This window comes from Pelobates fuscus, chromosome 8 (genome assembly GCF_036172605.1).
Source record: "Pelobates fuscus isolate aPelFus1 chromosome 8, aPelFus1.pri, whole genome shotgun sequence".
Lineage (NCBI taxonomy): Eukaryota > Metazoa > Chordata > Amphibia > Anura > Pelobatidae > Pelobates > Pelobates fuscus.
Window position 1 is genome coordinate 31465458 of NC_086324.1, and position 26633 is coordinate 31492090.

Genomic DNA, 26633 nt, shown 5'->3' on the forward strand with positions numbered 1-26633 from the left:
GTACGTAGTTTATGCAGATTAGTTAACAAGGATAATGGTGCTGTCATATGACCAGGTAAAGAATTCCTTTAAAATAATATGCCATTTGTTGACATTTAGAAGAGCGTGTGGTGAGTGAACTAGTGGGTAGTAAGTTGTTTTGGTTATGGGTTCAGCTTGCGCCATCTGAGAACAGAAAGATAACAGGCAGTAAGTAACACAGACAGACAACCAAATTTTTATAAGGAATGTTTTTTTGTCACAAGATTCAAATTCTGCCGCAAATAGGGGGCGGGGCCGGGCCGCCGAGCCGACTGGAAGCAGATCAACATGGCTCCGGGCCTGCGGCCCTAATTACGGCACTAAATCCGCATATACACTGCTCTGGAGTCAAATATTCAGCTGTGTTGAGTTGGAGAATCACCTCAGCTCCAATCTGATACCAGACAAAGGCCAACAACAAGTCGGAAACACCGGCACTGAGGCACCCGGCCTACTAGCCTGCACAAGCCGGGACATCAACTGCAAATGACCCAGAATCAGCAGCCGGCAACTTACCCGGGTGGGAACGCATGCCAGCACCATTAGCCTCAGAAGAGGGCCACGAGGACGAGAGAAACGGCCCCGCTCCCCCCCCGGCCGGTGGGGGTGATCCCGGCCACATGAGGACGGCGCACACCAAGACGGAAACCCCGACCTGGGTCTACACCGATCCCCTACACTGGCGATGGCTGCCAAAATGAGACCCGCCCGACAACAGGACCACGGAGACACAGACCAGTATGCGGAGGGACAATCCGGCACATACCTTTAATTCCGGGGTGGACTGGACCACGGACGGACTTTCTGGGCTGCTCACGAGCCGATATCATGGCTGCCTGGCCGGGTGAGGTGGGCACCCGGAGGAGATTGTCCCCACTGCTGCGAGCCCGGCGGGTGTGGGCTGCACGTGCCTCCGGCGAACCGGTGGCTGAGGGGCCGTGCGCCTACTGTCCTGAAAAAGTGGCCGGCACTGGGTGAGACATTCATGGCACCCCATGTACCCACGGGGGTATCAAAGAATCAGGGGAGGTGCAGGGGACACAGGGCCGGCGGACTCATGTGGGGGGGCCCGCAGGAGCTCATGTTGTCCCCGAGTGCCCACTGAGACGCGGCGCTTACGGGGGCGGCCTGGGCAGAACGGGGGGACCGGCCCGGGGCCAGACACCCGAGGAGACCTTGCAACACGGAGTGCCCCTGGACCAACGAGGAAAACCTCAATGCCTCGCAAATCAAGTGAGACTCGATCCCTCATGTGAGTTCACAAGCCACACAGGTCTGACACTACTTTCGGAACAAAAAGAAGGGCCGAACCTGACACTACCCTCATCCAGCCAGCCAGGATACACAGACCTGCAAGGCCACGCGGCCTTTAGCTCTGGACATAATACTACACACTCTACAGTAAAAGCTGTCCCTATGTTTACATGAGAAGCACCATAACCACTTCTCTTTACTGTGGGAGCCCTTGTGCTATATCTATATAATTGTTTGCTTACATGTCCCTTTACCAGCACTGCATCATTAGCTACAGCTTACACCAGACTGCGCATTATAGAATGCACCCTTTTAAAGTTGCAACAGCCTATTTCTCTATATATCTCTTTACCTGTATCACATAACTAGTCATAACCTGCAACAGAAAACTATTTTTGTAAAAGGTTTGCTGTACGGGCGATATATGGGTTATCAGACAAGTGTGCCTTCTCAGCAGGTCAACAGCAATAAATATTAGACCACATGACCGTTTGTTTAAAAATACCCAGAAAAATGTTGGAGTGCTCCATAGTGTAACGGCCTACAATGCATAATGTAGGCACAATATCCTATGAAGGGTCAAGTCGTTTTCAATTGCTTCCTTTACTATACCAGCTTATTACAACATGCTTTGGATTGTGATGTTTAATTTCGTAAAGCTTATGTATACCTAATACTAGCGAATACTTGCCTACGTTGAAGCATATGCCTCTACGCATGCAACCACATGATAATCAGATAAAACTGCAATATGTATGCACGAGGCTAACCACAATTTCAACAAGCACGCCTCTGCGTAGGCGACTAACTGCATTAATTGTTAATACTTGAAACCCGCATTTATATTGTGATACAATAAAAATATTTAAAACAAATTCTGCCGCAAATAATTCAGACTATTCTTGAGGCAAAAATGGTACCTACCTAATACTAGAATTATTCCTAATAAAGAGGTCAGTGGAAGTATGATTTTATCCTTGAATGTTTTTATAAATTGTTTTCTTTTCTTGTAGCTTTAGTGTCTGTAAGGAGCAGTTCTGCCAAGGTCGCCAGTACGAGCTTACCAGCTGTTGAAGTATCATGTTGTGCCATGTTTATAGATGGCCGTGCAACAGGGCGGCTGGTTTGTAACATCTGAGGATCCACCTTTTTGGCACCTGTGATTTATACCATGAGATTGCAGGTTTCCGCTCACTATCTGCTGCTATAACTCATCCAGTTCTTCCCTCGTCCTCACCTTGGCAGGGCCGAGGCAGGCATGTCTAGTCTGGAACTCAGATTCGCTGGAAGGAGTGGGTTGAGGATGAGCTTTTGAAAGTATGGAATTTGTAATAAGGAGGTGTGTGCGTTTGGGGGGGGGGGAAGAGGGGGGTGTGAGGTTTGAGAACTGAAAGGGAAGTGTGAGATTCTTTCTGTCAGCCAGCAGGACAAATTCAAGGAAAGTGTTGCTGAATGTACGTTATACCTTTTTGGGACATCTATTACACAGCTGTATGGATGTGCCCTTTTCTGGTTCCTCAGTTAAACATACATTTCGTGCAGCCCCACCTGAAGATTACTTTCACGTTCTCTTTAAAAATTGAGTTTATTAGAAGGTTCACTCACTAAGCGTATGTGTGTATTATATATATATATATATATATATATATAATTTATTTTTTCACTATTCCCTGTTTAGTGAACAAACTCCTTTACATACTTCCTCAGTAGTTGAAACCTTGCCATCAGCATAGTGCTAAATACTGAGGAGATCCTAACCCGTATAGTGAGATATCTGTTTGATACATTACAGCGGTTTGGCAAGTACAACACATGAATCGTTAACCTCTGAAAAGGCATGTTTTGCAGGAAATACACTTTAATGTTTTTTTCTCTCTCTACACTGTTAATCATATTGTCTGTTTAGCAATTAATAGTTAAATAGAATGGAGCGGTTTTGGCCTTTTTACTTATTTTTTATTTTTTTGGAACCTTTCCCGTTCATGAGAGATCCTCATTTAAATGCTTGTAGATGACCTCACTGTTCATTGCAGGGTGTGGGTCATTTCCAACATCTAGTGATCTGGAGCAGCTTCAGTATGTGTTTATTTTCATGGGATAAGCTTCAAATAACTGATTCATAAGTTGGTTAGCAGGATGTGATTAAAACAGTGATGTAAAGACACTAACATTTTCAGAAGGCAACCCTTGTCATCCCTTTTATATCTGCTCTGCACGTCCCTTATTTTGCAAATACGCTTTCATCTCCTCTGATTGGACAGCAAACTAACATGGTTGCAGAGAAGATGTGTTTAGGAGGAATGGGGAACGTTCTAAATATCAAACAGTCACACAGACAATTTTATTCCAGGAATGAAAACAGTCATCGTTTTACCCACATTCACACACTTCCAAAAATAGAACCTGACAACACATTCCCCTTTTAAACATAATATAAATATTATTCTTAGGCATAAATACCTTGCCATTCCATGTGACCATCCCGTTTAACCTGTGGGAAGTTGTTTTTAACATAAGTTTCACATTTTGGGCAGGGACTGACAAATATTTGTATTATTGAGTGAGACAAAGCATATTCAGAAACCACTTGATTTTATTTATTTATTTTTTTTATTTGTTCTTTTTCTCTTAGAAGCCAGTGAAGACCTACAGCAATATAATCCTATAGAAATTACAAAGCAAACAAAACTTGAGCTACGTGATACCGTTTTCCTTCTGGACGCCCTGATGAGTAATTTACTTTTTAAGAGAGAAATTCTATATATACTTCCATATATATGGCAGGTAAGTTTTATTGTACTTGCGTTTGTTACATATATACCCTCATAGCCTCCCTAAACTTTGCCTCTTGTGCCTCCTTCGTGGAAATACCACAGTAATGGATTACGTGAAGCTCATTTTTGTTCCATGAAAATACATTTTTGAAGAACTGAGCTGTGAATTTTAGGCAAAAAGTTTTAATTTTGAAACTTGCTATGTGTTTTTCATGTTAGTTGTAAAACAAAAACATTTGTTCTTTTCATCTTTTAAGCATTTATTAGTGTTCCAATCGGATAATAATTTTGTGTGTTTACAAAAGTGTTCATAAAAGTGTAGCAGGAATTTTCCATGAAGGTTTGTGTGACGTGGAAATAGACATCTTAATCCATTCTCACCTCATCATCTTGTTTCTTTCATGTCCGCTATTATGGACAATTTATACGTTGCCCACAACAGCTGCCGTTCCAACACTTGAAGAATCTGTGGTCCACTAGATGCTTCATCCATTGTAGATAGAAGTTAAATTTTTGTTTTTCTTTTTCATTGTGATCCCCTTACCTTGAATCGGGGTATTAACAGCCTTTTAATTACGGACTGTCTGCAATTTCTAGATTTTCTGTAAATACCTTATTTTTGCATGTATATAATGGAAATCTCTGGTATGGACCAAATGTTCTATCGGTTATGTTTACCTACCACTGGACTGGTAAAGCGTTAATGTCTTTGGTGACCAGCAGTGCTATGATACAAAATGTATTATTTATGTATTTGCAGGTGCAGAGATATGTGATTGATTTGATAGGAATTTTCCTGCATATTTGCTTCATTAGTCCTATGTTGAGTTTATCAACGCAAATATAATTAATGCCTTGTTAATCCGTTGTCTTAGAAACCTTCACAGTCCGTTTGCTTATTTATTTTTCGCCCCCATTTTATTCCCGTCGCTCATCTTGCTGGGCCCTCAAGGTATTTATCTGTCTGAAACAGTAACTTGGAGCCGGTGGGCAGTAATCAATCAATGTCAGGCTCACAGCAATCCTAATGGAAACTGTCAGCAAAGCAAGTAGAGAGTTGATTTCCTCATTTTGTCCTCTGAATGGGAGTAGATCTTTTTGAGAAGTGCAAACTTTCCAAGATAGCACAGTGTGTCTCTTAAAAGAAATTATTACAGGAACGGATCATGGGTTTTCTTATCCAAAGGAAAAGTACAAAATTAATTCTATTGGAGTAAAAATAATTCCATACTTTTTACAATAACAAGTTACATTTCTAAGAGAGGTTTCCATCTGGTTCCATTATCAATACCTTCAGAATGTTGATAAGCTTGGCTAGGCTTAGCCTTGGTGCCTCATGGGCTCGTTGTGGACATTCAGCCACCAGAGTGAATGCATTTGGAGCGTTCGTTACACTAAAATCGATTTGCCATAAAACTTAGTTGATCGCGAAGTAGCTCACTCACTGTGTCTGAATAGATCTGCTCAGCAAGTTTAATAAACTTAGAGTTGCATTCATGTTAAGACAATTATCAAATGTAGGATTAGTGGTAAATCTAGGTATACCCAAACCATGTAACCATAACGGTCTTAATCTCTAAACTGAAAGACTCAAATCTTCAGATGCTGCACATTTCAAAGACTACACGTAACCAAATTCAGCACAAAAGGGAGAGCATTCAGCCACGTTCTGCCCTTTTTTTTATATCACTATAATTGTCTATTGTTTTTACTGTTTTAAAAATGGTAAACGAAAACTGTTGGGATCCTCTCTCTTTAATTCCTTTTAACCTAAAACCAATGCCATGTTTATAGTGTCACTAGAAGCTAAACTGTTTAATCTGTGTTCTGTTATATCCATTTGTGGATCTTTATTCCCGTTGTATAATATGAACTACTGTAGGTGACTGTACGCCACAGAGGCAAAATGCTCTCACTCTGTGATGCCATCACAAATCTTTAGCTGTTAAGAATTTTGAGACCCAAACAATAAAAGAATGGTTGATTATTTATAAGGATTTTTGGCCCTTTAGTTTAAGAACATTTTATTCAGCTGATCGAGCCACAAAAGGTCAAGCAATGTAACCTGGCTTGTTTTGTAATTTGTTTAATTGTGCTCATGTTGTTCTGTCCTGATGGGTATTCTTGCATGAGAGGACCCAAATCTGAATCAGGTGGAAAGTATTTAATTATGTAAAGGCTCCGTAAGGACTTCTTTTAAACGCGTACACTATGAAATAGCCTGGCAGTGGCTTGTCTTTTTGTACCTCGATTTCTCTAGTTCCCTGTGTTTGGAACACTTTGTCTGGATTTGCAGTTTAACTTTGTTCGATGCCAAAAGCAAGACACAACTCATGCTTGCATTCCACTAACTTCAAATCTCTTCTTTCCTCCATGGCTCATTCCAGTTATTGTAAAATGCTTTCTCCGAACTAGATCCTGCAGATAGGGAGATGTGGACAGAGAAGATTGGCAGAAAAAGAATATTTTTTACTAAATAAATGAATAACCAACTGAATGCAAATCTATACATTGTTTCGGTGTTTGGAGCCAATCAGCTTTGACTAGTGGCGGGTCATAATGGGATAACGCATTTTGGCTTTCATTTAAGAGAAAATGATCTATTGTGTGTGTTCCATATTAAATAGGCTTGTCATGGGATTACTTGGTATTGTTTGCACTGCAAAAACTCTCTCATCCATCATGTAGTATAGAGAATGGTGACTGGCAAAGGTACAGGTATTGTAGGTCAACAAATGTTTGGCATTCCTCTTATTGAAACCATATAGCTGTAATATTGAGCTATATACCGCCTGTAGCAGTGTATATTTGTAGTATCTTCAGTATTCAATTTGTCTGTACTGTATTCGCCAGGGGCGTTGTATAAACGCTCCAACCCTTTTTGTAGATGGGGAGCACTGATCAACTTGCATTTTCATGCATGTCCTTAGAACCAGAATTAGATCGGAGGAGGAGGCATAGTGGAGGCAGACCTGTACATATTTATCTGCAAAGAAAAACCAAAACACTGTAAATTCATAGGAATGACCGCTAATTATATAGTCCATAAGCTATGCAATGATAATATACTAATAAAGCAAAAAAAGACACTAAAATAATTTATTTAAATAATTTAAACAATGTTAAAGGCAAACTTTAAATGTCCCTCTGCGCTGGTTCAGGCTGCTCCCCAGCTGACGCTAGCTAATGGGGGGACATGCGAATGCTTGGCCAGTGGCGCACATTTGGCCTTCCCCCATAGGAAAACTTTGACTCCATGCTTTCCTATGGGGTTTTTGAAGATGCTGGATGTGCTAATGGAAGGCATGACTCCAAGAAACTCCATGAAAGGCCAGAAAGTGCCTATAGTTGCTTTCTGGGAGTCCGCCACTAGAGGCAGTCTTAACACTGCCCTGTAAACATTGCAGTTTCTCTAAAACTGCAATGTTTGCAGCTGCAAGGCTAAGGGAGCAGGGACACTGCACCCAGACCACTTCAAATGGAAATGGTCTGGGTACCTTTTAGATATAAATATAGCTGCAACTTTATTAAGTGCTATGGCTTCCAAACACTCTCAAAGGAAAAGAACGCTATAGTGTCAGAAATACAAACATGTATTCCCCCGGGCCCCACTGTCAGGGCAAAAGGAACGCTATAGTGTCAGAAATACAAACATGTATTCCCCCGGGATCACTGTCAGGGCAGTGAAAAGGTGATTTTACTCCCCTTTTTTCCCACGGTGCAGCAGTCTTGCCGTGGCTGGCTCTCTTGACTACGCATCCATGGCTGAGATTATCAAGGAAACCATTTGAGGCTATTGCACAGGCGCTGCAAAACGCTGCACTGGCCAGTCAGCATCTCCTCATAGAGATGCATTCAATCAGTGCACTACTATGGGGAATGTTCAACGCCTTCATGTAGAGCGTGGACTCGTTGAACGAGGACTAAAAAAAAAACCTATAGTGACCGTCTGAGTGACTGCCACTAAAGGTGTTACTAGGCGGAAATGTAAACACTGCCTTTTGGCTGAAATGGCAGTGTTTACATTGAACAACCTGCAAGGACATATTATAGACACCAGAACTACTATATTAAGCTGTAGTTGTTCTGTTGACTATAGTGTTTGTTTTAAATTAAATATCATAAAGGGATGCATTAGATATATGGCATAGGCTATGAAATGTATGAAAGTTGTTTTCATCCAGAGTGCCCCTTTAGACTACTGTAATAAAAATACATAAAACAAAAATAACCGTACTTTATTTAGAGAGAGAGAGAGAGAGAGAGAGACCTGATTTCTGTGATTATGCCAATTCATGTCTTTTGGAAAGTGTTCAACTTTATGATATTTCTGTGTGGCCTGTGGTTTCCTCTTGTGGTTAGGAAGGAAACGGTAGATAAATATAAAACACGCATGTTTATTTCTTAACCTTGAGATTAATGCGATCTACTTCTAAACTAAACTTTCTTCAATGGCCCTCGCTTTTCTACGAATCTCAGAATTCAAATTATCTTGTCTAACCCCATTGTGTAGCTGTGCTACTTTTTAATTGGGCTGGATTCACTCTTACTTTTATCTACTGGGTGAATGAATATTAAACAGGTTTGTGGTGTGGGCAGCACTTCTTATTTTCTTATTTTTTAAAGTAACACTATATTGTTAGAAATACAATACTGTTATCCTAACACCATAGATTGGGGGAGGAATGATCGAGCTTTCTGGAGCAGATAGCAGGGTAGAGATTGGTCTTGCTATGCTGAGAAATTGGTGCACTGAGAAGGACCCTGGAGTGCCCGGCTGGGTGTGTGAACGTGGCTGCGGATGGGGGGACATGCCTCCGACCCACGTCCCGCCCCTGTAAGTAAGAACTTGAGTGTCACCCTGTCCCCCCCCCACCCCCCTCTTTTCCTCTTTCCTTCCTTCCTTCCTATCTTTCTGCTTCTCTTCTTTCCACACATGATCTACCTATCAGGTCAACTACCAGTTGGACAGTGGTGGATGGAGACCGACAAGTCAACTGATACTATAGACTCTTATAGGATACACACAGCCAGCAGAAACTAGCCAATTAAGGCTCCCAATGGGACATAGGTACTACCTAGTACTTGGATCAGTTGACGTGTTGCACATATTCCACATTGGCTACAGGTATCCTGAACTGCAATCTATTGGTAGGAGCCCTAACATACACAGTGAGGATGTACCACTACCATGTCCGTGGCACAATCTGACCACAATGACCTCACAGAAACCCCACTGCTGGGTATTTATTGTGCTAGAAGAGTCTTTTAGTAACACTGCTTGTATATGGCATTTATGTTCTTATCAGTGTACATCTGTCTTTTGTTTAATACTGATTTTGGCATGTATGATCCATTTTATTACTGCTTGTTTCTGGATTGTTACCCAAACATGTAAAACACAAAGGATGTAAAAAAAAACAACAAAAAAAAAACACTCCTTCTTGATGCTGGATCCTTCTATCGCAACGTCTGTGATGATGGGAGCTAATGCGCATGCACATAGAACTTCCCCATAGGAAAAAATTGAGTCAATTATTTCCTATGAGGTTTTTCAAGATGCTGGGTGTCCTCAAACAAAGCATGAGTACATCCAGCATTGTTTCATTGAGTAAAACTCCATGAAACATCAGGACGTGCCACTAGAGAATAAGTTAAATCTGCAATATAATTATTGCATTTTGTCACACCCCCTGCATGAAACAAATATGGTTTCGTTTTCAGGCACATATTAATTTGCTTTAGAAGTTAATTTTTTTCATTTTTTTCAAAACACAACGCACATTTTTATATTATAACATGAAGAATAAGTTTAAGCATGATGACAGTGCTAGTGAGGCATTGACTATTGCGACATAGGGGTGATAACTATGGGCACTGTGATTAAGAGGTATTTCTCCCGGGAGGCTTCCCAGGTAAATCAGGTTTTGAGTCCTGCTGTGTTAACAAAAGAAAGGGAACATGCTAGTACCCACATTAACCTTTTGTTTTATTTACTGCATTGAGTGTGTAGTGCTTGGGTACCGTAGTTCCTGTGCTCAGTCCCGAGGTCAGCCAGTGCCTTGTTGGGGTACTACTCTTCCCTGCCCATAGTGTGTTGGACACCTTTGCCCTCCCAGGTAGAGACCCGCGTACATGAATTGAAGGTAAGACCAGGTTATGAAGGTTCGTAAGCTTCTCCTGTGTGGCTTCGAAATCCGGTTTAAGTTGTGAGGCAGGCTCTTCGGATTGCCCAGTCGGGTTGTGGCACGTAAATTGTTGAGGCGTTTACTGCCTTTCTCATGCTGGGATGCCTAGCAGTGTTATGATGGGCAGCTTGTGTACCCCATGAGCAGGGCCGTGTGTTCTGCCATTTTTGGGCCCTCCGCACCTTGGGCACCATGGGTTTGCCACGGATCGTGGAGGCAGCCTGCGAGGTAGGTGTTCTCTTGTTTCTTGTATCGGAACCTGTTGTTGCCCAAGTTCCAGCTTTCTCCAGAAGGAAGTGAACAAGCTGTCCAGTCCGTCTTCGCGGGCCCAGCATGTGTGAGAGCACGTGGCTTCTTTTTTTTTTTTCTTCTTTTTTCTGCTTCTCCATGGCTGGGTGGTGCTCGATTGATACCTGCTCGTGTGTCTTGTGGAGCAGGGTTGCCTCCCTGGAGTGGACCGGGGAGGAGAGGATGTCAATGAATCCGCGCGGCCGCCTCTCCCCATCTCCACAATCCGCAGGCCGTGGTAAGCTATCTCAGGCTCCCGATCTCTGAATCGCTCGGATCAAGGGCACACCAGCTCTCCCCTAGCTTAGGTAGAGCAATTTGGTGTGTGTGGGGTATAGTGACACAGAGTATAAGTAGGGGTAATGAAATAGGTTGCTAGAAAAGTATTCACTGGGAACTTAGTAGGTTATTTTTGACAGTTGCAGGAGAGGAGTCATGGGGGTGGGGGATAAAAACCCGCTAGCAGTTTAAATGATATACTTTCCCGAAGAAGTGTGTATTCAAAGATTTTTTTTTTTGAAGGAGTGGAGACTGGGTGAAAGTCTAACAGAGAAGTGAAGGGAGTTCCACAGAAAAGGTGCAGCCCTGGAGAAGTCTTGAAGACTAGCATCAGATGTGGGAGTACAGACAAGGATAGACATACTTGCGTGTTAGGGAGGATAGGTAGACTGGAGCAGCATGATGTAGGGCCTTGTAAGCAAGCACCCGAATCTTAAATTGAGCCCTATATCTAACTGGAAGCCAATGTTGGGACTGACGGGGGGAGGGGGGAGATGTGGGCGGACAGGAAAATAAGCCTTGCTGCCGCGTTCATATTAGATTGCTGCAGTGCAATCTGGGAACATTTAAGACCACTGAGAAGGGGATTGCAGTAGTTAAGGAGAGAAAGAACGGCATGGACCTTAGCCACATCTGGTGTTTAAATAGGGGCGGATGCGAGCTATGTTTTTGAGATGGAAGGATTTGACGATTGGCTGGACATGAGGGGTGAAGGAAAGGTTGGAGTAAAAGAGCACACCTAGGCTGCGAGGTAGAGGTGATGGTGGTGCCGTTGACTTGGAGGGAGACAGACACGGGAGTAGCAACACTTGAGGGAGGAAAGACCAGAAGTTCTGTTTTGGACAGGTTGAGTTTAAGGAAGTGAGCAGGCATCCAATTGGAAATTGTGGAGAGGCAGTCAGAGACATGAGTAAAGATGGGCGGAGAGAGATAAGGAGAGGACAGGTAGATTTGCGTGTCATCTGCATGTAAATGATAATGGGAGCCAAAGGAGCTGATGAGTTTACCAAGGGAGGCAGTATAAATGGAGAACAGTAGGGGGCCAAGGACTGAACCTTGGGGGACACCAACAGAGAGGGGTTGGGGAGAAGAGGTAGAGCCAGAGAAAGATGCACTGGGAGAGGCAGGAGGAGCACCAGGAGAGAGCAGTATCTCGTAGACAGAGATTATGGAGCTTGAGAAGAAGCTGTTGATGATCAACAGTGTCAAAGGCAGCAGAAAGATCAAGGAGTATTGGTACTAGAGTAATGGCCGCAAGATTTAGCAGTGATTAAATAATTGGATACTTTGGTCACAGCTGTTTCAACAGAGTGACGAGCGCAGCATCCAGACTGAAGCGGGTCAAGCAGAGAGTTGGGTTCGAGGAAGTCTGTCAATCTCGCATACACAACTCTCTCAAGGATCTTGGAGGCAAATGGCAGTAGCGATATAGGGCGGTAGTTGGATGGGCATTTGGGGTGGTGAGATTTGGGTACGGGATATGCCGATGTCAAAGTTCAGCTTTTCGTTGTGGCACGGTCCTTTATAAACCAGAAAGTGTAACACTTAGTCTTTATATAGCTGAAGGAAACAAGCTGATACATTTGTTTGTGTTTTTTGAGACCGCCAATTCTACCAGTTTATAGTTAATTCCATGCACTTCAACCTACGTGTGCATTTTCTATTTGATGTCCACTATTGTGCTATTTAAAGTTTCTAAAATAAAACCAGTAGGTCCAACCGATAATGTATTTTTGCTCCAATTAAAGTTAATAAATATTTTTTCTTGTGGGTAGAATAGACAATGAGTTGTAACAGCGCTCAGAATAAGAAGCAGCATTCTGTGCCTTAAAAATAATAGGCTGTTATTTGTCAAATTAGCTGAATAAACTGGTGCTTATTGCAATTAATTTCAGCTGGTAAGGGAAGAAAATTCTCTGCGTTTCAGAGTGCTGTGAACCTTGGCACTTGCTAGGACATTGGTAAATTTTGTTCATTACAGCATGTCAGTCCAACCACATATATAGCTCGAGGGAGCTGGAACATATATAGTCATTAACTTGTTATGATGGAATTGGCAATATGTTTTCTACGCTGTGAAAACGGAGTATGAAATGTAGCAGGACTGGCCACAAACACTTAACTTCATACCAATCTGAAATTTCATTACCAGTATTTCACATCCTGACATTGTGTGTGTGTGTGTGTGGCCAAGCATAGATAACAGTAAAAATAAAAAACAGAATTTTTTTTTTTTTTTTAAAGGCTTATTATGTCCTTATCACCCCAAATATAACATTTATAGTGTTTTTTTTTTTTAATTTAATTTTATTTTAAACACATGGAAGTATTTTTTATTTTTTTTTAAAGCTTGTATGATACAAACAAGATGTCCTGCAGGTGCATGAACCTCAGCTCATCATTCTCTCGATGCCAATTTAGAAGTGGAATTTCTATACTAGCAATGTCAATTTTGTCAAAGTTTGGACGGCATCCGTTCACAGTGTCTACATCCTCTGCAGATATAAATAGTGTAATGTGCTTCCAAGGTAGCCACTTGCACATTGGAAAAAATCACACATGCTCAATTGTTAATTATTGCTATATTTACCACAACTTTGTATGTGCAATCATACTTTATGTAAATATTAGGTGTGCAAGGCATTTTAGGGTAATTACTTTGCAAAGGTGGTTCTGGGACATGTAATAAAACTATGAATCCAGAAGCAGAAATGATCAATGAGACCTAAGGCAAAGTAGGGTGACTTAATACTCTCCCATGTGATGCCAATAACACATGTCAAAACTGCACACGTTTACATGTGTTCAGAGCTTGTTACTGTTGCCAGATCCCAATAAGAAAGTGCAAACCATCTCTGGGTTGTTTGTTAGTGAGAGCAGATGGTTATAGTGAAATGCAGGACGAGATATTGTAATAATGAGTCAGCTCCTCTGTGATCTCACTGGGTTATTTGGTACAATGAGGAATTTGACTAAAAATGCCAAAACTTTCTTTTTATTGGAGTGAAATACATTAAATAGCCAGCATCTACAGCTGTATTTATTTAAAAATGAAATGGTCGTTTCACAATTAAATGCACAGTCCAATATTATTCTGATTGCCAAAGATAACATATATCTAATCAATCATTAAAGGGACACTATAGCTGTAGAATACAAAGCTGTATTCCTAACACTAAAGTGTACATCTGCATATTTCTTTGTCGGCTGGTCTCCTCCAGCGATGTCATGTTGATGGGGAAACCTAATGCTCATGTGCAGTGAGTGCCCTGCGCTCTTTAGAGCTTCTCCACTTCCAAATAGGAAATCAATGCTTTACTATAGGAAATGGGAAGATACTGGACTTTGCGTTCCGGAGTTAAACTCTGTGAGGCACCAGGATGCGCGTCTAGTGGCTGATTTAGAATACAGCAACTAGAGGTTGTCTTAACCCTGCATTGTAAACATTGCTTTTATTCTGAAAGTGCAATGTTTTACATTGCAGAGTTAAGAGGACAACTGAAATGGTCTTGGTGCCTGTAGTGTCCCTTTAAATGTATGCTTCAAACTCCCTCAGCATTTAGGCTATTGGCATGGATAATCTGTATGTAGCGCCCATTTCTTCTATAATGTAACTAAACAGTGTTCACCTGAACTGTATCCAAATCCATTTACTTTGATACTTTCTATTCTAAGCTTGGCTTCCCTCGGGTTCACACTCCAGTGTCTGTCTTTTTATTAAGCCTCACGAATATGTGGCAAAGCATGATTTCATTTATGGGAAAAACAAAACAAATGAAGCTACAAAAGTTCATGGAATCTGCTTTGTACTTGTGCATCTGGTTTCATTTGTTTTTCATGAATATAGCTACTGGGGGACTGGCCCGGCAAAAATGTTGCTTAAACTCAGTAGGAAAAAAACCCAGCTGATCTCCCATCAGCTGGGTTTTTTTCCTACTGAGTTTAAGCAACATACTGAGCTATGCCCAGTATTCATAGCTCCCAAATTGAGCGCCTGTATTAAATCTATTTGTTGGCCTAAACGGTGTATCTGTTTTGTTGCAGGTGCTATGCCAGCTCCTGAACAGACTCCATTAATGGAGGATGGACTCCAACAGATCTCCCAAGAAGCCGCTTCTAACACCGGCATGGAGACTACCGAAACTACCGCCACTAACATTTTGGCATCTGTTAAGGAACAGGTAAGAGTTGGACATGTTTTCTGATTAGATATGTTGTGATCAATAAATGAGGTTATTCTATACTAATGTACATTTATGGTATGTAATTTAAAGATTCAAATGTAAAATAAAATAGACTGGTTTCTATTATCAGTAATGTTAGATTTGACTTGTCCCTTATAAGTATATTTTAACTTATTCATTACAGAATAGAGTAAAACCAAAGGTTTCACATTACATTTATGTATTTAAAAAAAAAAAAAAAAAAAATCCTTATCAGACTGCCCTGTAACTCATTAGGTAGTGGCTATTTATGGTGCACGGCTAGTTAACCACTCAGTATGTCTATACGAGTACACTTCCTTTTAGGTCAATAATCCCGGTTCTTATAGCATAATTAAGGATGAGATGTGCTTGCAATGAAGTTGTTATGGTGTGCGTATATCCTGGGCGCGGTCTCACTTGAAGTGGTTAAACTAAAACCAAATGGTGTGTGCAATATTTTTTTCTTCCATGAATCCACAACATATTTTCTTTAAAAAAAAAAAAAAAAAACCTAATTAAAAAAAAATCCATACGTCAAGACTTTAGACTATGACCATTTTTCTGACTCTGTCTGATAGTCGCCTTTTCCTTTTGTTCACACGGCTGTGAAGAGCTTCCCGTCCTGAAGTTCATTTGGACCCTGTTAGAAAATGAGTCATACTATTTATAAACCTGCAAGTGTTTAGAAAAATTCCAAACAGGAAGGACTTTTTCTAATAATTCCTCATTACTCACTGTACTAAGAGAACTGGTTTGTTTTGTTGTTTGAGCTTGTGTCAGTAGTACTGATCTGTCCATCGTCGTAGTGGATTATCTCCTGCTGACTGCCGCATCGTAGGACAGTGCACGAAGGTAGGAACAACTATACCTTAGCTGATTTTACATCGGTACTGTTTGTTCTACCAGGGTTTATTGTAGTGGAGTATCCGTTACAATGTTATACTCCACATTCAGCTACTAAAAGACGGAGAGAACCAAATTAGGTGTGTGTATATATAATGTATCTGTTGGGATAAGAGAGTTGGAGGGAACATCTGCTTCCTGGGGTAAATTAGTTCCTTTAAAGAGACATATAATAAAAATATAGGTAAATCTGTTCCCACACAGGAACAGCACGTACACGAGTTAACATGGGTTCACAAAAGGACAGCAGGGACAGGATGTTAAATAGGTCCATTCAATAATGGCAGGTACAGGCATTTTAAATGGGTCCCTTCAATGACAGCAGGTACAGCAATATAAATTGGTTCACACAAGGACAGCAGGGGTAGGAGTTTAAATGTTTCTTCAATGACCTCAGGTACAGGAGTTTGAATAGGACAGCACAAGGACTGCAGGTACAGGAGGTTAAATGGGTTCCCATGGGGACAGCAGGTACAGGAGTTTAAATGAGTTTCTTCAGTGACCGCAGGTACAGGAGTTCAAATAGGACAGCACAAGGACAGCAGGTACAGGAGTTCAAATAGGACAGCACAACGACTGCAGGTACATAAGGTTAAATGGGTTCCCATGGGGACAGCAGGTACAGGAGGTTAAATGGGCTCCCATGTGGGGAAAGGAAGTTAAATGAGTTCTCACTTAAGGACAATGAGGCATTGGATTACCCTGGATTTATTCATGAAAATATAACTGACTCCTGTGATAGTCTGCAAAGCATATTTTATGCACCTTTCTTCTAACCTTGAAAAATCCTCATATCTGGCTAAAATGGGTCATCGAGCCTTAATGTATACACGTTTGCTCTAATGTCAGTGTTCCCTGTTTAAGTATATCAATATTATGATTTCCTGCAAGCCAGTAGTTGCAGATGCCCGTGATCCGATACTATTCTACAATGCGTTTCTGCTAAGTGCCAGAAAGGCTGAATATTTTCAGGCTTGTGTCACGGATGCACTATTGTTTATTATTCCCAAACAATGGCGCACACTCTTCCCAGTTTGTTTTTAACCAAGAGCGTTAAGGAAACAAACCACATCGATCAACAAGCCCGGGTTTCTTACTGAGAAAACGGAGGCTTGCAGCTATTCATGGGTCTCTCCCACACACAATGATTTTAGTATAATTTGTATGAAAAGCTAAACTGTTCCTGCTGAGATGATGTATGCTCAATGAGGAATTGGCAGCTATCTGGACATAATTGTACATTGTGGAGAATTATTTGTGTTAGATTATTGGTTTTTCGATCTATTTTGTATGCTTGTGGTCACTACGAAGCTTGAAAAATACTTTACCCCATTTATAAAGAATGCAGCAAAATTCTGGCACAGAAAGAAACTGGAATTTATATCCCAGAACTAACCGTGGATGAGGCGGGATAAGAGATGCAACCACAGTGGACTACCAACATGCTCTGTGTAGTATCAAATGTTCCTCACACCTTCTCTTTGGCAGTTGTCACCCCCAAAAATTGTAGATACTGTCTTCTTGCTGATACAGTATTGCACTATGTTTACTATAAGTACAGCTCTCCATTATTGTCAGTGACATCGCGCCATTGATCCATGGGCCTCTTTGCTTGACAGCTCTGGGGAAATTTGAGTCCAACCATGTTTAGCAGTCAACCTCTGCTATCTTTTAGATTGGTTGGGAAATGCAGTTCTAAAATGTTACAATGGAAGGTTAATGGAAAAAGTTAGGGTGTCTATTGATGCAGGGTAATAGGGGACACTTACTCCAGTTGGAATTCTTTCTGCAGTATTTGTTGGAGTTGAACTGATTCATGAGAAAAAGCTCCTGTGATGTGCTCTGCTCGATGAGGGTAGAAGACTTCTAAAAATACAAGATAGTAGAATATCCTTCAAATACAATAGAAACCTAAACTTATTCAAATTGGCTCATAGCTACCCCTTGATGAGTCAGTGTTTGCTTGCACTACTACTGTGCCACAGAACCACACAAGATTTTCTACTGTGTTACACTCCTTCCCCTCCTCCCCCGTGTATTCATTTTATCACTGACACTTTCAATCAGGGCACTCATGTTATATTGATATACCCTTGTTGATAGAGAAGTAAAGTTTCAACTTGGTAATCACTAATAATTTGGTGGTGTAGGTCGAAATTATTCAACCTAAAAAATCCCTTATAAAAATTTAACCGGTCCGTTATAGCAACTAGATCTCGCAAGTACTTTTAACTGTTGCCCGTATGATATACACAGATCAGCCACAACAATAAAATCACTGACAAGTGAATTCTTGGTTGTATAGGGAGAGGTGTTGGCAGTAGAAAGAGGGAAGTGCTCATGCCATTGTACAGAACACTGGTGAGACTTCACTTGGAGTATTGTACGCAGTACTGGAGACCGTATCTTCAGAAGGATATTGATACTTTAGAGAGAGTTCAGAGAAGGGCTACTAAACTGGTTCATGGATTGCAGAATAAAACTTACCAGGAAAGGCTAAAGGATCTTAACATGTATAGCTTGGAGGAAGGACAAAGTGGGGACATTATAGAAACATTTAAATACATCAAAGCAATCAACACAGTAAAGGAGGAGACTATAAGTAAAAAAAATAAGTAAAATAAAATAAAAAAACTAAAGAACCTAGTCTTTAACCCCTTGAGGACCGCTGACGGTTCAGGACCATCATCGGAAACATCCCCTTGAGGACCGATGGCGGTCCTGAACCATCATAACGGTAATGGTTACTCACCGGATCGCCGTCGTTACCCCGCCGCCGATCGCCGTTGCTCCAGGTCTGGGGGGGGGAGTGCCTGACATCCCAAAGTTTTAATGGGACATTGAAATGGATTTCCTATATAGAGCTACTTTGATAGGTGTGCCACTTTCAAAGGGTTTAATACTGATTTAGAGTGATGTTTGTCAGTTTTGCTGAATGCAAACTCCTATTCTTACCGTGGAGTGTCTTCCAATCTGCTTAATTTTTCCTTTTTTTCTGCAAAGAGCTAAATATTGAACATTTTAGTTCTATAAATATGCATGTAAGAAAACGCTCCGAGATCCTTTCTTTATACAGACCTAATAGGATTTTTTTTTCCCCCCTTCATTTTTATTTTCTCAAGCATAATTTGTCATGAATAACTATTGTTGTGATTTTTAGACAAATTAACCCAATTCCCTGCCTGGAGTATGACTTGTGTTTCTTCTGAATTGTCATCAAAGGAAAAATCGCATTAATCCCGCTCGGTTCGTATTAGCATCTTGCCTTTGATTTCCCGCCAGCCAACGCGTTCGTGATTAAAATCACTTTGTATCTGCATATTGTTACCGGCCTATGTAATTTCATCATATCCCGCTACACTATAGCTCAGAGATTCTCGTTGAAGTGTAAATTGAATCTCTGTATCACTGATGGAGAGGGGGGAGCTATGCTTTAAAAATATTCTAAAACAAAGTAAAAATTGCTTGTTCAATGGGTTAGTTTGTAAACTTTGTATTTTCACTGTATGTCCAGTTGTATATCTTTAACTGATTTCACTCTATAGTGTATAGAGCTTATCAGACAACTATGGGTGTTTGGCACTACCTTCAGGGCCTATTTGGTCATTTCCAAGCTATAATGGAATAAATATTTGTCCTTCACTGCATTTCCAAGGATTCTATTTATCTCAAACATATTTAGATTTCTGACAATTATTTCAAGAAATAGGATTGACTCCTCCAGAGTTACTTTACTACATGTTTATTTTACCAAAGTAGAAAAACCTTATGTTCATGTAAGGTTCTGTCAAATCACATTGTCAAGAACTACACTTTTTTTGTCAAAAATAATAAAATGCCTATCAATTTTCATCTGTAGTTGGAATAGCTATAATTACGGCAAGAAGATTAAAGACGGCTGAGCGTTTTTTTTCTTGTTTGTTGTAGAAGGATATGGTTTAATCCTTTTTTTTTCTGTATAGGTTACTGATAGGGTTAGGTACTAAAGTGGAGAATTGTGAGGAATTCCGAGTAAATTTCAATATTTAAGACTTGGATTCTTCAAGTTCGTGTGCACTTTGCTTCTAGTTTGGCCTTAAATTTTTATTTATCTTCGAACTCTCAATAATTTTCACTTTTAGTAAATCACCATGTGAGTGTTTTAAAAGGGTGTATGCCCTATCCTATTAACTTGAACATTTTCAAAGAAGAGTTTGTAAAAATTGTAGAATGAGTCTCTTACCATTCAGACCATTTTGTTGTTGTTTTTGTTTGTGAAATTAAAGTAACATTATAGGGTCAGGAACACAAACATGTATTCCTGACCCTAGTTAAAAAAAGAAAAAAGAAAACCTGAGCCCCCTTGCCCCTCTAAATATAGTAAAATCTTACCTTTATTCCAGTCTACTGCTGCTGGCTCTCCCCCTGATCTGCCTGCATGGCTGACATCAGAAGTGTTGATCGGACCAATTACAATGCTCCCCCATAGGATTGGCTAAGACTGTCAAGGAGGCAATTCAAACACCGCCCCATCCAATCCGCATCTCCTTATAGAGATAAACTGAATCCATGAATCTCTGAGGAAAGTTCAGTGTCTGCATGTAGAGGGTGACAGTGCTGCTTATTCTGCAACACTGCCCCAGGAAGTACCTCTAGCAGCCATCTGAGGAGTGGCTAGTGAAGTTATCACTAGGCTGTAATGTAAACACTGCATCTTCTCTGAAAAGACCGTGTTTACAGCAAAAAGCCTGAAGGGAATGATTATACTCACCAGAAGAAATAATAAGCTGTAGTTGTTTTGGTGACTATAGTGTCCCTTTAAAAGAGCATATAAATATACCCCACTCTGCTCTCTGTTGAAGTTCTTGCATTATTCCTGGCATATTCTATATTATTATATATTTCTTACTTGTTCTATGGTAAATTTTTTATACAGATGCTTCTCGCTTTACGACAGTCGTAAAGCGATTTAATCGATTAGTGAGTTTCAAAGTTTTCGATTATATAATAAGCAAGTGCCCCAAAAAAGCAAAACACAACAATATTAACATTTCATCTGTACAGTACTGTAGTCCTAAAAAAAACTTTGGAACAGGAGTCTCAGTGTGACGTGTGCAAGAAGTACATGATCCAGCATGGATCAAAATTCAGAGGAATGTTTCCAGCAGGTTGGTGGAATTCTGGACTTTGTGCACTGGAAAATACTGTATGAAGAGTACAGTAGTCATCGAATCCCTCAGTGTTGCACCTAGTAGTTCAAGGTCATCATCAGAGTTATCAGGAGCTGTAGAGGCCCCAGGTAAGGGAGATGAAGGCAAGGAAATGGTAGTATCTGTAGAGGTACTGTACTGGTAGTGGTATTGGTGCTGGGTGTCACTTTTGAGAAGAAACTAGTTAGTGTGGTCTGCTTTCGTAAGTTTCTTTTTTTCTTCATAGATTTCATGATGGCATCGGAAAATGCTGGTCTCTGTCAAACTTTTCAAGGTTATTTACAAAATGTTTTAGGCATTTTTGCCGTATACCTTGCATACACTTTTCTGTTACTTGCTCCCAAGCTGATTTAGTGTGGTTTATGCAGTAGGGATTGACCGATTATCAGTTTTGACGATCTTTTCAGCCGATATTCCAATTTTTATTTGTAGATATTAGTATCGGCCGATAATCACCGGTAATACCGATAATGCGGTGGGCCGGCCGGCCATAAGCCGGCACAAGCTACTGCTTTAGGACATTGAAACCATCCATGGCTTGCCGTAAATGTTTCCATACATTCTTCGTCTTCACGCTCCTTTAAAGTCTCAAAGATACTGAGTGCTTTGGCTTGAATTACTAGCAGGCTCATCGCCATTCTTTTTTGTATCTTGTCGTCAAACCAGATCGCCAGTAATTTCTCCATTTCATGAATGAGGCCTTTCCGCTGTCTGGTTATGATGGCTTTAAATCCTTCTGATGCTTTCACTGCCTCTTTCACTCTCTTTATCCTTTAATATCGTTGAAACTGTCGAATGCGCCAGATCCAAGTCATGTGCTATTGCTTTAACTTTTTTTACCAGCTTCATAGTCCTTTATTATTTTTGTGTCAAAATCAATAGCCTTCCTTCTCTTGGTGCTTCCTCAAGGTCATGCTCTTCTTTCCAGCTGACATGTTTTTCAGACACAGATCTTTTCTTTAAAAGAATACTGTACTGCGCAGTACTTGTACAAACACCGATCTCTTCTCTGTCAGACAGTAAAGTAAAGACATTTATTTATTATTTTTTTTTACTTCAGAAAACTTTACACTTACTAAACATTGTTTTCTACCGTATGGAATTTTTTGAATTTCGCGGGAAAACTACCGAATTTGTGTTGCACTGCGGCCGTCGTAACTCCGAGCAGTCTTTCGGAGAGTTGGTCGGAAAGTGAGGAGCATCTGTATATTGTGTCTTAATATTGTTTTTGTATTTTATTGTACCCTATTGTATCAATGCAATGTTTTGTGGACCCAGAACATACTTGAAAACAAGGGAAATCTCAATGTATCTTTTCTGGTAAAATATTTGATAAATAAATAATATTCTAAGAATTGATTTGTGTCAGGATTTGACACTATAGTGCTCTGATTGTTCCTTCTAAGTATGCTGTGAGCATTACATCTCTCTGAATACCAAGCTAAGGCTGCAAATTGGAGATAAATGTGACTTCCTCTCCACTGCTCTGGTATACATAGAGTTAAATATTAGTTATTCTTTGTTGTTGACAGCAATCCACTTCCCCCACCCCCTTTTTTTGGACTTGCTGTCATATTCATAGGTATCAATGATCTGTAGCTGAATTTGGTGTGACATTAAAGTTGTGATTGAATGTTACGTCCAGGAGGCTGATATATCAGCCACATAAAATTCCATCAGCAAGCGCCGTAAACGGACGAAACAAATGAAACCGCTTTGCAACCACTTGAGCTAATTACGTATTTGAGAAAGAAACAGACTAGTGCAAATTCATCTTTTAAAAGCACAAGAGGGTATTCTGTGTGTGACAAGCGTGTTGCCTGTGGCTCATGAAACCCTTAGGAAGCCCTTACGATCCCCAGAAATGATTGAGGGGCAAAAAAGAGTTTGGAAAAGTGTAGTTTAAAATAGGATTACATCATAATGCAGCTCTTGAGACATTGATTAAATTTGTCAGTAAAGCCGAAGAAATGCCCACTTTCAGAGGTAATCATTATTTGCCCTGTTTATACTCACTATCCAGGTGTAAGATATAGGAATCAATGTGCAAAATAATGTCAAGTATTGATTGCCAGAATGCTGTATTTATGACTGTATTAAGGCTCCATAATATCCAGCTCAATGGTGTTTTGGGGGTACATTTGTAGTGTTTTTTTTGTTTTTTTTTCTTGAACAGTTTTGAGTCAAACCGGAGTTCCTGAACTCTTACATTAAAGGACCACTATAGTGTCCCTTTAATGTACCATATGAAGTTACTTCTGCACAGCATCAAATACCAGAGAACTTCTTAGACTATTTATGGCAATCCATAGTCTTTGTCAGATAATATTCTTTTGTTCTAAAACGGTTAGAGAAATATGTATAGTTTTTAAACTGATTCTTCAGTTCATTAGGTAAACGCCATTTTTTGCAGTTTTTGTCGTTCGAACAAGCCTGCCTGGATGCAGGCCAGAGAGATGCATTGGAATTCAAGATGGAGTTACTTAGGCGTCTTTTCTCTTAGGATTTGCAACATAATATCTCTGAATGATCCCATTTATGTGTTCTATCTCCTGACTGCTTGAGAAACACTGACTCGACAGACACTGCTGTGTTAAATTTAGCATTTTTAAATCCATTCTGGAATTGAAAGGCTGCTTTCTCTCAGTATGTGTAATTTCATTCTGGGAGTAAGAAGACTTTCAATTCCAGAATGGACAGATAGCGCAGAGTATTTTGTTGTTTTTTCGTCGTCTTCCATTGCACGTGTGCAACTATTAAGCTATCCAACCTGAATCATTTTATCCTGATATTTCATTAAATGTTTTCTCATGGTTGAGGTTTATTTTAGTGAATTTTTCTACTTCTTGAAATCTTATGTTGTTATTTTTCTAAGTGGTGAAATTTTGGAATTGTTGCAGTAAAAACGGTTTATCCGGGCACAACCTGGCAAAATCCATGTTTGGTGGTTTGTTTTGGTTGTTTTTTTTTTGGGGGGGCGGGGGGATTTCGCCCGTTCTCTCCGGCCTCAAAGGGTTAATATTTTTTACTTACCTGATTCCAGCATTGATGTCCCTCCTCGCTGGATTGTGGTGAAGGAGACAACCTTTGCAGTTAAACAGTTCGGGTATGGTTTGACCCCCTTCAGTTAAGAAAGCAGCAAGCGTCCTCTGGGCACCATATCAACTTGATTTTAATAAAGTTGTTATGGTACCCGGAGTGTTCTTTAACAGTCTCCTCTAGACCAGCAGTTTTAGTACGTACAATGCCATATGTGTTAGTCAAATAGCATCTGCTGTAGTGACAAATTGGGCAGTTCCCTAAATTCCCTTTTCTTGATATTGTAATGCTCACTGAAAACCAGAACCCGTGAGTATCTCACAATTTGTCATACTTGTGTTTTTATAAGATTACTGTTCAGAGACTGCAAAAGTGACATGGTATTTGGACTGGATGAAACCTCTTCTAACAAGTCCCTGGTGATTGTGTCATAGCAACCTGTTTTGTCATAATTACCGGTACTTGGGAGATATAAATATGCACAAACATTAAATCTCTATTCCAGCTCTTGATTACTGAACATACAGATGCAAGTGTAGAAGACGTTTTTTTTTTTAATTTATTTTTTCCCCTCCCCCAAAGTTGATGCATATATTTTAGCTCGGAAAAATGAAACGAGAAAATGGAAGAAAATCATTGTATTGTCATTTGCAAAACATATTTATCAAGTGCTTGTAATATGCGCATAAATAAATCGCAGCAATAGCACACAGTACTGATTAAAATAGTAAGAACAGGTTTATATCTCATGTACCTTCCTCCACTTAAATTTTCCTTGCCATTTCTTGTGGTTTTATTTACAGTGGTACCTCTGTTTACAAAACGCCTCAGTTAACATCATTTTCGGTTTACAATTGAAAATCCATTGAAAATAATGCCTCGGTTCACAATTGTTTTTCGCAACACGAAGCAAGTTTCCCCAGAATGCTTTGCGCCTGGGAAGTTTATAGCACTGACCCCGTGCATGCTGGATTCTGTGGGTAGCACGTGGCATCCAGTGTGGAGGTGTTGGAGCAGCTTTTGCATCGAATTTTGGAGCCATTATGGACATTTTTTGCAGTTGTTTTGGGACTTTTTGGAACTTTTTGGGTGCATTTCTCAAACGGTGAAAAGGTGGTAGGGAGCTGAGCTTCGTCGTTTGCATGCCTTTTACTGTGTGTTCTGTATTGTGAGTTGGTTTCCATGTCGTTTTGACTTTTTTCTGACCTTCAGAACAGATTCATTTTAAAAAAAAAATGTTTTAATGCATTCCTTTGGAAAACCGCATTTTGGTTTACGAATTTTTCGCAATAAGAAACGTCCCGGAGAACGCATTAAACTTGTAAACCGAGTTACCACTGTATTTCATTTTGTTGGGACTAGTCTCCTTCATACTCCTAGTAATAACGAATTTGGCAAGCATTTGTTTGGATCTCCAGTTGGTAACGTTAAACAATAGAAACAGGAGTACTTTTCTACATTTGTTATGGTTTTTTTTTCCCCTCCTCCACCAAGCTACCAATCCACTACTCTCCATATTGAACGCAATAGTTAATATGTACTCGTAGCGTACCTACACTATTTTAAAGTTTATTCAGTCAAGGTTTCTACACTAAAATTTCAGAATTGAAGTACTGGCAAAAATACCAGAGTGTGATTATGGAAGTTGGCGAATTTTTCTAGAATAATCTTGGAGTGCAAGCTCTTTCAGCCTCTCAGATCTTGACAGACACATGGATATGAAATCTGTCCTTCTGATAGATTAGATCAGAACATTGACACCTAAATAAACTTTGATAAAGTTCAAATAGTTTTAAATTTTATAAAATTATTTTGGTTCTATTTATTCATAAGTTTACATCCTGAGCTAGCCATAGGTTGGGAACTCAAAGTTAAGGCTAAACTTTAGACTCCTTAGAACAAAAGATAATGAGGTTTCTTCTTAAAGGGACTTGCATCACTAGTCTCAGAAGCTTTAGCTTTGATCAGCCGTTGCCTATCCCTGCAGGCTGAAAAAAGCAGGTCAATTTCTTTGTTTTTCACACCTGCTCCAGGGGAGGACACTAACCAATACAAGTCATATCCCTAGGAATGCTGGAAAGTGCATTGACACATGTGCAGTTGGAAGATCTCTTCTCCTTGCAAAAACAATGTCTGTGCAAATGATAATGCAGAGAAAAAAAAACACATAATATCAATATATCCCAGATATATTGATGGATATTTTATCAAAGTGTTCTGTTCTTACAAGTAGTGCAAAAATGTAACCGGGGCGAAGCCACCAATGGAATGTGTTTGCTGGTTACAGTGGTTTCCATGGTGGTTACTGCACTGTTTGTACTTGAGACCACTTTTTAGAACAGAACATCCTATAAGTAAAGTGTGATTAACTTTGTGATGTATTGGCCTATCAAGATTGACATTACAAGATTAATAATGGAATCATGCTTTTACCTTAATAAATACAGCCGCCCTCCATCCCCCCCAATAGGGCCAATTTGGGGGTCCTGGCCT

The 26633-nt window shown here is 40.2% G+C and overlaps 1 protein-coding gene across 5 annotated transcripts in view; it reads left to right on the forward strand.

Moving 5' to 3' along the window:
* Nucleotides 1-26633, forward strand: part of PKP4 (plakophilin 4) — a 203728-nt gene that overhangs the window by 69298 nt on the left and 107797 nt on the right. For all 5 annotated transcript variants that reach the window (XM_063429625.1, XM_063429627.1, XM_063429629.1 and 2 more), the window contains exons 2-3: nucleotides 3908-4059; nucleotides 14849-14985. In XM_063429625.1, the coding sequence (XP_063285695.1) occupies nucleotides 4053-4059; nucleotides 14849-14985 (144 nt within the window). In that variant the 5' untranslated portion in view covers nucleotides 3908-4052. The remainder of the gene's footprint in view (nucleotides 1-3907; nucleotides 4060-14848; nucleotides 14986-26633) is intronic.